Below are 14,899 nucleotides of genomic sequence, written 5' to 3' on the forward strand. Positions count from 1 at the left end.
TTTTAAGGAAAACATAGCCTTTACAAATCATTTTTCTTTCTACTCTTAGTTTTAATTATATTCCATCCTTTTTATTTATTTATTTATTTATTTATTTTGAGGTGGAGTCTTGCCCTGTCGCCTAGGTTGGAGTGCAATGGCACGATCTTGGCTCACTGCAACCTATGCCTCCTGGGTTCAAGCGATTCTCCTGCCTCAGCCTCCTGAGTAGCTAGGATTACAGGTGTGTGCCACCACGCCCAGCTAATTTGTTTTGTATCTTTAGTAGAGACGGGGTTTTGCCATGTTGGCCAGGCTGGTCTCGAACTCCTGACCTTGTGACCCACCCACCTTGGCCTCCCAAAGTGCTGGGATTACAGGCACGAGCCACCATGCCCGGCCAATTGTATTCCATTCTTATGATCAGTCTTTTTGCTGTAGGTTTCCCCATACATTTTGGTTAGAAGACGCTCATCTAAAGTCCTCAAGAAAGGCTTGTAGGTACAGTAATTCTTGAATTTTTCGATGTTCAAACCCTTTTCTTTAGACTTAACATTTTTATTTGTTTTTACCATTATGTATGATATCAATTGTAGGTTTTTCTTCTATTTTGGTATTTTCCTATTTTCATTGATACATAATAGATATATTTTCAGGGTACATGTGATAATTTAATACATGAATATAATTTGTAAACACCAAATCAGTGTAATTGGGATATCCATAACCTTAAATATTCATCTTTTTTTAATGCTAGAAGCATTAGCCTTAATCCTTACATGATGGCTTGCCTGGATATAAAATGTTTGGTTCACATCTTTTCCCTTGAGTTTGTCTAAAATGTTGCTCTGCTGTTGTTTTGCTTTTTATATTGCCATTGAGAAATCTAATTACCAATCTTTCTTTTCTCTGTAAATGATTTGGGTTTTTTGTCTGGAGAAAATGAGGATTTTTTTTTCTTTTAAATGTAATGGTTTTACTAGGATGTATCTTGGAATTAACTGTTCAGGGTCAATTTTCACTATACACTTGAGCCTTTTTAACATAAAGATTTAAGTCTTTTATTTCAGGATGATTTCTTTGAAGTTATATGTTGTTTTTTTTTTTAGTACTTTATTTGTTTTTTTGTTTGTTTGTTTTCTTTTTTGGAACTTTTTTTTTTTTTTGAGACGGAGTCTCACTCTGTTGCCCAGGCTGGAGTGCAGTGGCACCATCTCCGTGCACTGCAAGCTCCGCCTCCCAGGTTCCCGCCATTCTCCCTCCTCAGCCTCTGGAGTAGCTGGACTAGAGGTGCCTGCCACCACGCTCGGCTAATTTTTTGTACTTGTAGTAGAGACAGGGTTTCACCGTGTTAGCCAGGATGGTCTCGATCTCCTGACCTGGTGATCCGCCCGCCTCGGCCTTTCAAAGTGCTGGGATTGCAGACGTGAGCCACCGCGCCCGGCCTTTGGAGCTTATTTTATACATAAGTTAGAACATCGTCGTTGTCTTTTTTTTTTTTTTTTTTTTTTTTTTAAAGACAGGGTCTTGCAGGTCTACCCAGGCTAGAGTGCCATAGCCTGAGCTCACTGCAGCCTCGAACTCTTGGGCTCAAGTGACCCTCCTACCTCAGCGGCATGAGATACCCACCCTGCCGTTAGAACTTCTTTGTCTAATGTACAACCACCTTCTCTCTTATCCTTTTAGGTTCTTTATTTTATTTTTATTCTTTTGGCTGTTTTCATACCTTTCCTCAGTATTTTTTTTTTTTTTTTGAGATGGAGTCTTGCTCTGACGCCCAGGCTGGAGTGCAGTGGTGCGATCTTGGCTCACTGCAAGCTTTGCCTTCCAGGTTCATGCCATTCTCCTGCCTCAGCCTCCCAAGCTGGGACTACAGGCGCCTGCCACCACGCCCGGCTAATTTTTTTATATTTTTAGTAGAGACGGGATTTCACCCTGTTAGCCAGGATGGTCTCGATCTCCTGACCTCGTGATCTGCCCACTTCGGCCTCCCAAAGTGCTGGGATTACAGGCGTGATCCACCGCATCCGGCCTATACCTTTTCTCAGTATTCTTTATTAAATATTAAGTAGAATTTTAGTCTCCTGTGGGCACCTTGTAATTTAGTCTTCATTTCTGAGATGATTTTGTTTTCTGCAGAGTACTTCTGGGTTTGCTCAGCTTTCATTTCATATCCTCCTATTACTTTTATCCATTCTGCCTTGAGTTTTTGCATTTATGATTTGATGAGATTTTTAAAAATATCTGCAAATACTAAAAGATAATTTAAGTTGGGGTATTGTGATGGAGTTTTCTTTTGTTTCATTGTTTTAGGGAGGATTTTCATTAGCTAAAATAAAATGTTCTGATTCTCATTTTCTGTTTTATTTTTATAGCAGCTTTACATGGATTTGGTCTGCTTTTTTCTATTTATTTTCTAATTGTATTTTCCATAATTTTATTTACTTAGATGAGTATTAACAGTTATATATTAATACACAGAAGCGAGGATTTTGTGTAGGGAAGTAAGTTTCTTATTTCAAGAGCATCCTCTTCCTTTGGTGTAGTGAAATGCAGGTTTTTAAAATCAATGACACACTTTTTTATTTGTTATTTTAAAAATTAATTTATTTTTATTTTTTGAGGTGGAGTCTTGCTCTATCACCCAGGCTGGGGTGTAGTGGCATGATCTTGACTCACTGCAACCTCTGCCTCCTGAGCTCAAGCGATCCTCCCACCTCAGCCTCCCAAGTAGCTGGGACCACAGGCTCCTGCCACCATGCCCAGCTTATTTTTTTGTATTATTGATAGAGATGGGTTTTTCTCATGTTTTCCAGACTGGTCTCGAACTCCTGAACTCAAGCAATCTTCCCACCTTGGCCTCCCAAAGTGCTGGGATTATAGTTGTGAGCCACCATGCCTGGCTCAAATCAATGACACTCTTACTGGAGGGCAGTGTCAGTATGTTTTCTGATTTGTGATTCACTATTGTTTTTGTAGGATCCTTACTTTCCCTTTCCTGCTTCTTTCTTTACTTTTACTATCAAAGTCTCAATGGGTGCCTTTTCCTTTCAGTTTACCCCTTCTCCCTCCAAAAAGTGATGTCTTCTTGAAGCTACCTCCTTTATCCTGAACAACTTTAATGCCCAGTGTGGTGGCTCATGCCTACAATCCCAGAACTTTGGGAGGCCGAGGTGGGAGGATCACTGTCAACATAGGGAGACCCCATCTCTACAAAAAATATAAAACTTAGCTGGGCATGGTGATGTGTCTGTAGTCCCAGCTGCTTGGAGGATCGATTGACCCTGGGAGGGTGAGGCTGCAGTGAGCCATTATTGTACCACTGCACTCTAGCCTGGGTAGCAGAGCCAGACCCTGTCTCAAAAAATACACATAAAAATAAAGTCACTTCCTTTTAATTTCTCAGTAGCCTGTGTTTGATATCTCATATCTTAGACCTATTTTTAGTATCTTCATAATCAAGTGGGATTTTGTCTTTTGTGGATTTTTCTTTGTTCCATCAGCTGTAGGTTATGCAAACCTCTCCTTTTCTTTCTTTATTTTTTTCCCTTTCTTTTTTTTTTTTTCTTGGTGAAGCTCCATACTTTTGCCTGTCTCTCACCACAGGCATAGGCTTTGCAGATGAGTTTCTTGGATTGGGGAATATTTTGAAGTTCATATTATATGTCTCCCAGTTTTTCTGATGCATGGGTTATGAGTGATTTTATTTGTGTATGTTGTGGATCTGTGTAGTTTTTCTGGAGCATGGAGAAATTCAGTTTTAGGCAGCTGTCATTAATTTTGACAGCCCAGAAGTCATATCCTTCATTTTTGAAGAATTTTTTGCTGGATAAAGAATTGCAGATTGGGCCAGGCGTGGTGGCTCACACCTGTAATCCCAGCACTTTGGGAGGCCAAGATGGGTGAATCACCTGAGGTCAGGGGTTCGAGACCAGCCTGGCCAACATAGAGAAACCCCATCTCTACTAAAAATACAAAAATTAGCTGGACATGGTGGCGGGTGCCTGTAATCCCAGCTACTCAGGAGGCTGAGGCAGGAGAATTGCTTGAACCCAGGAGGCAGAGGCCCGAGATTGTGACATTGCACTCCAGCCTAGGCGACAACTCTGTCTCTAGGATAAAAGCATCTATAGGAGCCAGCTCATCTTTCCAAGGTTCTTCCTTCTTAGCTCCTCTAATTTTTCTTGCCTCGGTTGGTATCCACTGAATTATCCAGATTTTCTTATATTTTCATGTATTTTATATTTTCTGTAAGTGGGAGCATTGGTATGTCATAAGACATTCCATCCCATCCTCATGCCTGCTTGCTACCATTTTTGCTTATTTTTTTTATTTTTATTTTTTTTGAGACGGCGTCTCGTTCTGTCACCCATGCTGGAGTGCAGTGGCGCGATCTCGGCTCACTGCAAGCTCCGCCTCCCGGGTTCACGCCGTTCTCCTGCCTCAGCCTCTCCGAGTAGCTGAGACTACAGGCGCCCACCACCACGCCTGGCTAATTTTTTTGTATTTTTAGTAGAGACGGGGTTTCACTGTGGTCTCGATCTCCTGACCTCGTGATCCGCCCGCCTCGGCCTCCCAAAGTGCTGGGATTACAAGCGTGAGCCACCGCGCCCGGCCCATTTTTGTTTATTTTTAAGAGCTAAGATTTCTTATGTTTCATTCTCAACTTTATTCATAAGATCTTGAATTTTTATGGTACTTTTATTAAAATCTACTGTGCCAGAGGGCACCAAGACCACCCCAGGTGTGATGGTTTACTAGGAAGATTCACAGGGCTGTAGTATGTTGTTGTATATAGTTGTACTTATTACAGCAAAAAGATACAAGGCAAAATCAGCAAAAGTAAAAGGTGCACAGAGCCACGTTTGGAGGAAACCAAGTGCAAGCTTCCTAGAGTCCTCTTTCAGTGGAGTCTCATGAGACGTGCTTAGTCCTCTATCAATGAGTCGTAACAACATATGTGAAATGTTGTTTACCAGGGAGGCTCATTAGAGACTCTGTGCCCAGGGATTTTACTGGGCCTCTTCGTTGTAGGCACCCTCTGCCTAGCGTTTGCAGTTCAGACTCCCAAAAGGAAAGCAAGTGTTCAGCATGAACTGTATTATTGCATAAATAGTTTGGCACAATGAGCCACTCTTATCAGTTAGGTTCATGGGAACCCTCCTGAACCTCCTGAAATAGATGTTCCCAAAAGCCAGCCAAAGGCCAGTGTTGCCAGCAAGTCTTTTCAAGGATAGCAGTTTAGCCCTTTTAACTCTTTTTTTTTTTTTTTTTTAGGGTTGATAACTTTTTTTCTGTGTACCAGTCCAATGAAACATTTATTCAACATAGTAGGAAAAATTGTTGGAGATCTAAAATAGGTCAGCAATGTCATATCTAATATAATCAGTTATTTTCTTTGTAGTAAAACTCTGAGAAACAACAGTAAGGAAATAAAACAAAATTATTTTTCTTTAATATTCCCAGAAAAATATACTCAGTGAAGGAAAATAGCATCTTCTCTATCATAATCTTAAGATTTTATTCTTCTTAAACATTTTAAATTGAGATAGTAAAAATGCTAGTATGTTACGGTAAGTAACATTTTCTTCCTTCGCTAATTTTTGTTAATGGGCAGAGAAAACGACTGTGTAAAGAAACTGTATATTCATTCCTTTTAGCCTAAGAAAACTGTCAAGATAAAACCTCACCCACCTATAGCTCCTCGACCTTCTAGTGGTTCCACTGCACCATCTTGCCACCGATTGTTAAGGGTCCTCCCCAACATTGGTCAATCTTGTTTACCTGCTTTTGGGAATGCATATCTGCCCGAAATCTCCAGGAATGGAATTTCAAGTTTGGCAACTCAACTCTCTGCTGAGAGATCCATATCTTCTATCACTGGTGAATTTCTTAAGGAAGGTAATAGCTGGGAGAATAACACACTGTCTCACTCCAGTAGCAACGTCAAACTACCTCCTCAGATACCCCATTTGGAGTTGGGAAATGACCAGGAGCTTGCTGACTCTGTTCTCCATCTTGGATCATCCCTGCCTAGGCAAACAAAACATTTTTTAGGAAACTTGCCATCTAGTAATAAGGACACTGTCTTACCTTCAGAAGAATGTGTAACTGAAGAATCACTTCTACCTGAAGTGGACTCACTGGCTTCATTTGCAGAAGGAAATGCTGATGAACAGAGCAGCGGCTTAGAAGGTGCATGCAAAGTGAATCCGGAGTTGTTACTCACTAATGCTGACAAAGGGTTGAAAGCTGCAGACCAGCATCTCAAGCATGTTGCAGGAGTGCTGAATGGGGAATCAGTAGAGACTTCAGTTCTTAACTACCGGGAATTAAGTCCTCACAAGAATAGACTCTTGTCACCTCTTCACTGTTCTGCACCAATGTCGCTACATAATTCTCTGGTGAAACCAGAGAGACAGTCCAAATGTTTTGAGTTTGGGAAGCTACAGCCTTCTTCTTCTCAGTCACTGGATGTTCGAAACATAACTGATTCTTCTTTCTCTAGGACTACTTGCTTTCAAGGTGTTAAAGTTGATTCACCTGGGAAAAGATCTGATGTTATTTCCAAAGTTGAGGCTCGGGATATCACAGAAATGGCTAACAAGGCTTCCAAAGAGCCTGTTGGTCGTGTAAATAATATCAGTTTTCTTGCCTCACTGGCCCGGAGCACAAGCAGAAATAGATTACAGAGCACACGTGGGGCAGGCAGGCTTCAGAACTCTGGAACTGGGCTGTCTACAAACCTCCAGCATTTTCAGGAAGAAAACTTTAGGAAAAGTTCTCCCCAGTTAGAACATACAGGAGTTTTTTTGGTTAGTATTTTCCTTTCAACATGCTCTAGTAGTTATCCTTGTAGTGATTCAACTTACTTAAAGTTTGGTTTTTGTTTGCATAAATAAGGAAGGCTAAGATTAGATTATTTTCATAAGTTTATCTGAAAATGTTTATTTAGTTTGTATAAAATCTTCTTGGTAGTTGAATTTTGAATGCTGTTTTAGTCCTGAAATGAGAACAGTAATTTGAACGTAAGTTAATGTAAACAGTTTATCAGATATGTATGTATATGTTGAACTCCTCGAACTCCTAGGCTCAAGCAATCCTCCTGCCTTAGCCTCCTGAGTAGCTGGGAATATAGGGACATGCCAATACACCCGTATTTTTAAATACATATTAAAAATATGTATTTTTAAATGCTAAATATTTTTAATGTTTTTTCTATCCCAAGTAAGAACTTTTTATTTGAGTCATCAAATTTTACTCTCTCTCTCCCTTTTTTTTTTTTTTTTTGAGACAGAGTCTCGCTCTTTCACCTAGGCTGGAGTGCAATGGTGCTATCTTGGCTCACTGCAAGCTCTGCCTCCCAGGTTCACGCCATTCTCCTGCCTCAATCTCCCAAGTAGCTGGGACTACGGGCACCCGCCACCGCGCCTGGCTAAATTTTTTTGTATTTTTAGTAGAGACGGAGTTTCACCGTGTTAGCCAGGATGGTCTCAATCTCCTGACCTCGTGATCCACCCGCCTCGGCCTCCCAAAGTGCTGGGATTGCAGGCGTGAGCCACTGCGCCTGGCCTTTTTTTTTTTTTTGAGACAGGGTCTCACTCTGTCACCCAGGCTGGAGCACAGTGGCATAATCATGGTTTACTGCAGCCTTGACCGCCAGGGCTCAAGCAATCCTCCCACCTCAGTCTCTTGAGTCACTGGGACTACAGGCACATGCCACCATGCCTGGCTAACTTTTATATTCTTTGTAGAGATGGGGTTTCACCATGTTGCCCAGGCTGCTCTCAAACTCCTGGAACACAGTGGTGCAATCACAGCTCACTGCAGCCACGATGTCCCAGGCTCAAGCAATCCTCTCACCTCAGCCTCCTAAAGTGCTGAGATTACTGGCATGAGTCAGTACCCGGCAAAGTTTACCCTCTTAAAGATAAATAATAAGCACGATATTGCTAGATGTGGAATCAGGTTCCGAGTTAATTTAATTAAACAAAAATTGGATTAAATAATTTAAAATGAAAGTCCAACGGCATCTTAGTGATAAAATACAAGTATTTCATGTTTGTTGATCATTTCTATTCTTCATTGACTCACCTATATAGATGCTTTGTGTTTTAATTGTAGTCTACCCATGGTGTTGGAATGAATGGAAATAATGCAGCAGCAGGGAAAAGCATAGGTAAGCTACAGATAATTTTGAAAACAATATAAGGCTGATAATTACATAATTATGCATCTGGTTGAATTTTCAAAGAGAAATGGGAAGAACTTTCTCTTTGGCATGTACAGAGTAAATTCTGTCTCTCAATGTTTTTTCCAATTAAGAAAATAATTATGAGAACGGACTGTAGGACATATATAAAGAATAAAACAAAAATTGAAATTGAAATATATTATCTTCGAAGAGGTGTTATCTATGTCAAAAAAACCCACAAGATTATTGAAGAATGAACACATAGGTCCCAGCCCCCTTGTTGCTGGCCACTCTAGAGCCATGTGGGTTTTGAAGAATTATCCTAGAAAGATGTCTTTCAACATCATGGCCAAACGTCAGAGGTGGTGGTAAGAATCTCTTTTTGATGAACTGATCATTTCTGGATAAAAGAAAGGGACAGTCTGTAGGGCCAGCCCTTTCCAAGGCCTAGTAGTGGAAGTGACTATAACATTAGCACTTCTTTCTACCAGTATAGTAACACATTAAAGATGCACCGGCCAGTCATTATTTTCAAGGAGGAAGGAAGCCATCTTTTTAAATGTTTTAATACCCAAACTAGGGATGGGAAACTCGTTACCAAAGATGTGCCACCTTTGTAGCCCCAAGGTTTTAAAAGATATTTGTTATGGTTGTCATGTGGGTTTTATGTTTTTATTGAAGACATTTAGGGTTTTTCATTCCTATGTAAGGCCCAAGGTTATAAAGTCATAATCTATTTGCATATTTTTTCAATTATTTTGTACTGTGGTAAAATAAACATAACATAAATTTTACTGTCATAGCCATTTTTAAGTATAAAGTTCAGTGACTTTCACATTGTTGGGGATCCATCACCACCATCTTTCTCTAGAACACTTTTCATCTTACAAAACTGAAACACTCTTCCCCCACCCACCACCCTGGCAACCACCATTTCATTTCCTAATTCAGTGATTTTTTAGGTACTCTAAGTACCTCATGTAAGTGGAATCAAGCAGTATTTGTCTTTTTATGACTGGCTTATTTCACTTATCAGAATGTCCTCAAGGTTTACCCATGTAGTAGCATATATCAGAAATTATTTTCTTTTTGGGGCTGATACTCTATTGTGCGTGCGTGTGTGTGTGTACACACACACACACAGTATACACATACACACACACCACATTTTGCTTATCCATTCATCCGTTAATAGACAGTTGTATTGTTGCCATGTTTTAGCTATTGTGAATAATGGTGCTGTGAACATGGGTGTACATCTATGTCTTTGAGACACTACTTTCAATTCTTTAGAATATATACCCAGAAATGAAATTGCGCGATCAGAAGGTATTTCTATTTTTAATTTTTTGAGGAACCATCATATTGTTTTCCACAGTTGTTGTACCATGTTTCATTCCATCAACAGTGCAAAAGGATTCCAATTTCTCCACATCCTGGGCAACACTTGTTATTTTCCTATGTTTTCGCTAGTAGCCGTCCTAATGGGTGTGAGGTGATGTCACTATGGTTTTGATTTGCATATCTGTGATGATTAGTGTTACTGATTATTGATTCCCTAGTTAGTGAAGTTGATTTCCTGATGAGTAGTTTCATGTGCTTATTGGCCGTTTGTAGATCTTCTTTGGAGAAATGTCTTTTCATGTTTTTTTTTTTCCCTCAAGCCAAACCGTATCTGGCTTTATTAAAGATACTTTCCATAAACAATCGTGGTATTTCAGGCAGTACGTGGACAGACAATCGTTAACAGTATACAACAACTTTCAAACTCCCTTCTTCAACGGACTACCAAAAATCAGAAAGCCACTATAAAACCCAGTGAAGTATCTGATGTTCTGAACGGGGAAAGTTTAGAGTGAGGGTTGACATTTCACATTTAGCATGTTGTGTAACAACTTTTCACAAGCTGACCCTGACTTTCAGGAAGTGAAATGAAAATGGCAGAATTTATCTGAAGATCCACAAACTAGAAATGGAACCACTGCTCTTTTGACAGGTGCCATCTCAGTGGTATCACTGGAAAGTCCAGAATGCCTGGCACATTAGGAAATCCGATGCCTGACACATTAGGAAATCCGGTTTGTCTATTTTCTCCTTTTGTTACCTGTGCCTTTGGTGTCATATCCAAGAAATCACCACCAAATCCAATATGAAGCTTTTCCCCTATCTTCTAGAAGTTTTATAGTTTTAGATCTTATGTTTAGGTCTTTGATCCATTTTGAGTTAATATAGAGTGTAAGGTAAGGGTTCCACTTCATTCTTTTGCATGTGAACATCCCATTTTCTTATTAACTTTTGTTGAAACACTATCCTTCCTCACTGAATGGTCTTGGCACCCGTGTTGAAAGTCATTTGATCATGTATACGAGGATTTGTTTCTGGACTGTCTACTCATTGGTCTATGTGTCTGTTTTATGCCAGTATCACATTGTTTTTATTACTGTAATTTATTGACTTTTAATGTTATAGTTGTTGTTTTTCATTGACACATAACTCTGTCCTGCCCTAACGCACAGATAATCTTCTTGGAAATTTGCATTGCACCCATCCACTCACCCAGCTTTAGTTCAGTCTTCAGTGCTGGTTCACGTCTCGCTGCTGTTCTGAAACTGCTATTGCTGTGGTCACTGACGATCTCCATAATTTCAAATCCAGTGGATGCCTCCCTATCTTTATCTTACTTGATTTTTGTGTCCTTCATTCTTGAAATAGTTTTTTTTTTAAATTCCAGGCTATCACATTGTTATAAATTTTTACTTTTGTTTTAATCTTTTTTTAACCTCAGTTTTTTTTTTCTTTTCTTTTTTTTTTTTTTTTTGTGAGATGGAGTCTCACTCTGTCTCCCAGGCTGGAGTGCAGTAGCACAATCTCGGCTCACTGCAAGCTCCGCCTCCCAGGTTCACACCATTCCCCTGCCTCAGCCTCCCGAGCAGCTGGGACTACAGGTGCCCACCACCGCGCCCAGCTAATTTTTTGTATTTTTAGTAGAGATGGGGTTTCACTGTGTTAGCCAGGATGGTCTCGATCTCCTGACCTCGCGATCTGCCCACCTCAGCCTCCCAAAGTGCTGGGATTACAGGCGTGAGCCGCGGCGCCCGGCCTTAACCTCAGTTTTCTTCTGTCTTTTTTTTTTAACCAGCCCTCTGCTTGTCCCCAGATATATGCCTTTTTTGTTTGATTTCATTTAGATTTGAAGTATCAGCTGCTAGCTGCAGTAGAGCTGTGTAACTTGCTTCCATTTTTCTCTCACCGTAATAACTATCATTCTGAATTATCTAGAAGAGTCTGTATACAATATTTTGATGCAAGTTTCATTTAATTGACTTCCTAGATTCCTCCATTGGTATTCTATTTTCACTATAAGGTTTCCCTTGGAAACTGTATCCATTATTATAGTTTTAGCCATTGATTTTAGGCAGACGACTACCAACCTTGCGTTTGGAACACTAATTTATTACTTTTTGCTGCCTTTCTGTTGGGTCAATTTTTGTAGATCCTGTTGGATGTTAGATCAAATATGAGACTAGCAAATGGCAAACAAGTGAATTACCTCAAGTACCTTTCATCTTGTTCTGAAAAGCAACTCTTCCCATCAATATGGTTTTATGGGTTTTTTTCTTTATTCATCTATTCAGTACACATTTGAGAGAAGGCTTCAAAGAGGAGTTGATAATTGATGATGTCTTACAGGATAAGTCAAATTCTACTGGGTTGACAAGGTAGAGTTTATTTTAGAAGAGATTGCAGATGTGGAAGGACTTGGTACATCCTTCAGGGTAGGTATGACATGGTAAATTACAGTGTCTCTGGATAGTTAGGCATTATATTGGACATAATAATACCTTAAATGCCAGTCCAAGGTATTTAGATTTTTCCTGTTTATAGTCCCCACTATAAATCAGTATGTTTAGTGATGGTTCCTAGCACACAGTAGTTGACTAATAGTTTTCTCTGAATGGTAGAAGGATGTATGGAAGCTGCTCTCACAGAGTACTGCACTTATATTTTTGTGCTGCCTCATTACTGTCACTGATGTATTCTCTGTCTCTACACATTCGCAAGAGTTCTTTTTTTTTTTAGACAGAGTCTCGCCCTGTTGCCTGGTTAGGCTGAAGTGCAGTGGCACGATCGCAGCTCACTGCAACCTCTTCCTCCGGGTTGAAGTGATTCTTCTGCTTCAGCCTCCTGAGTAGCTGGGACTACAGGCGCGTGCTCCCATGCCCAGCTAATTTTTGTATTTTTAGTAGAGACGGGGTTTTACCATGTTGGCCTGACTGGTCTCAAACTCCTGACCTCAGGTGATTCGCCCACCTTGGCCTCCCAAAGTGCTAGGATTACAGGTGTGAGCCACCGTGCCCAGCCTTACAGGAGTTCTTGAATGAAAAAAAGTATGGAGAATATCGAGTTAAGCATCCCCTAAGAAAAGAAAAAAAATGAAAATGTGACTACAGTGAATTAAATTATCATCAGAGATTCTTCCACCATTGTTTAAGGAAGAATATCCTAAGCCTGAATTTTAAAGATAGTTTCGAGTAGATTAACTTCCATTGGACATCTTGTAATATATGCCTTTCTTTGGTGTCCTGTGCAAGTGCAAGTAAATATCTTTTAAAAAATATTTTAAATAATGGAATTACTCCCTCACCTTTGTGAGATGTTCTTGGTATCTCTAAGTGCACTTGAGAAAGAAAACGTTTATTAACTGAGTTGGTACCCAGGCACCATTAGGAGTCACTCAGTTGTTTCAAATTCTGTTTCTAGTTTTGGCAAGATCTGGGAGTGTATTTTAGACTGGTAATAAAGAAGATTTAATTTTGCTGGGCTTGTGTACAAATTACCTAATCTCTGTTGTGACACACACAAAAAAAGACATAGAACCAATTAATTGTAAATCCAATTTTTTGAACCCTTTAAGAAATTCCAGACTTTTAGCTGCCAAATAAATACCAAGCTTAGGCCTCCTAAACCTTTTTCAGTAGTGGAGAAAAGGTCCCAGCACCATTGACACTACCAATTTTTCCTCACTCCTTCCACTTGTTCTTGCATTCTTTCTTTGCCTCTTGCTTCTTAGCCTTTGTGTGACACCAAGCACATGTGTACTTGTACTGTTACTTTATCAACTATGGGCAGGAACTTTGAGCCTCTGCTTATGACTAGGGTTTCTTGGCATTTTGATCAGTTCTAAAAGACATTTCACTTAGTAATTAAAGACATTGACTTGGCCTGGCATGGTGGCTCACGCCTGTAATCTCAGCACTTTGGGAGGCTGAGATGGACGGATCATGAGGTCAGGAGTTCAAGACCAGACCAGACTGACCAAGATGGTGAAACCCTGTCTGCACTAAAAATACAAAAAAAATAGCTGGGCGTGGTGGCACGCGCCTGTAGTCCCGGCTACTCGGGAGGCTAAGGCAGAAGAATCACTTGAACCCGAGACACAAAGCTTGCAGTGAGCCGAGATCGCGCCACTGCACTGCAGCCTGGGCGACAGAGCAAAACTCTGTCTCAAAAAAAAAAAATTGATTTAATTCTTATATAATAACAGATGTGCTCTTATTTTTAAGGTAAAAACTCAAGTTGATACAGTAATACAGAATTCAGTAAATATTTTTGGAAAACTAGTAGTACTGTGAAATTGAACTGTGTACTGTGTTAGTTACTATTATTAATATGACATTTTATATAACTACAACATGCTTAAAACTTTCAGAGTGCTTTTTACATATATGGACTGAGTTGACCTTAAAGTGCTTATTAACCTAGAGAGAAAAATACATGTTCTATTATGTTAAAAATAAACATTGAAGTTTTGAAAGAGTAAATGACTTGCTCATGGTTTGATGAACTTATTGTCTGTGGTGTAATAGGACTAAAAGGCATGTTTCGTGATACTCTGGTACTCCTTTTTGGTGTGAACAAACAGAATATTTGTATGGCAATCATGTTCTCAGAGGTTTCATCAAATATGATTTTGAAGCAGACATTTTTCTTTATTCTCTGTCAAAATTTGGTGTACTTTATATAAACTGATTACCATTAGAAATAATCAGAAAAGTGGTGTGTATAAAAAGTTCTAAAAATATAAGTGCTAATCAGTAGAAACCTACCACATCTTAAAAGAAATATTTCCACTGCAACTTGACCTGTAGATTTTATAAGTAATTTTAGATATAAAAATAGCACAAATTAATTTTTATGGCATAGATATTTACTTTGATAGGACTATGTTTTGTGTTTTGCTTAATAGTATTTCATGTTTAGGATTTTATGCCTGTGTTAATCAAGGTGTCCTTTCTCTAAATAGGAGAATGTGCTACTCATCACCTCCCACCTGTGAAAGCCCCTCTTCAGACGAAGAAGAAAACAACAAATCATTGTTTTCTTTGTGGAAAGAAAACAGGACTGGCTAGTAGCTACGAATGCAGGCAGGTTGGCGAGCTGCAGAAGCTCAGATGCTTTCTCTGTGATAACCCAGCTTGGGGATTATGCAAAATAAAATATTTAAATTGCCTGTTTATAACATCATTAAGATGATGTTCAAATAGCTATCTTCAGTTGAACTTAGAATTGGCTGAAGTAAAGAACAAGTAGATAGCTCTTGGATTTCCAAAAGACAAAAACAGATCCTTCCTTGTCCTTTAAGTTAGGAGGTTTAAACCAATCTGAGAATGTACCTTTTTTGTCTTAGGATGAACCTGCTTGGATTTTGTTTGAATGGCACCTTGG

General features: G+C 39.5%; 1 protein-coding gene across 8 annotated transcripts in view; it reads left to right on the forward strand.

Annotated features, from left to right (window-relative positions):
* ZFAND4 (zinc finger AN1-type containing 4) overlaps nt 1-14,899 on the forward strand; it is a 156,886-nt gene that overhangs the window by 47,744 nt on the left and 94,243 nt on the right. For 6 of the 8 annotated variants that reach the window (XR_009212850.1, XM_058436502.1, XM_032142553.2 and 3 more), the window contains 3 exons: nt 5,640-6,794; nt 8,104-8,158; nt 14,478-14,598. Coding sequence is in view for 7 of the 8 variants with exons in the window: in XM_058436502.1 (XP_058292485.1) it covers nt 5,640-6,794; nt 8,104-8,158; nt 14,478-14,598 (1,331 nt within the window). In the remaining variant the exon portion in view is untranslated. Of the gene's footprint in view, nt 1-5,639; nt 6,795-8,081; nt 8,159-14,477; nt 14,599-14,899 lie in introns of those variants that run through there. The other 2 variants (XM_058436504.1, XM_058436506.1) reach the window with 2 other exon arrangements.

The sequence above is a fragment of the Hylobates moloch genome, unplaced genomic scaffold, assembly GCF_009828535.3.
Source record: "Hylobates moloch isolate HMO894 unplaced genomic scaffold, HMol_V3 SCAFFOLD_3, whole genome shotgun sequence".
In the NCBI taxonomy this organism is placed as follows: Eukaryota; Metazoa; Chordata; class Mammalia; order Primates; family Hylobatidae; genus Hylobates; species Hylobates moloch.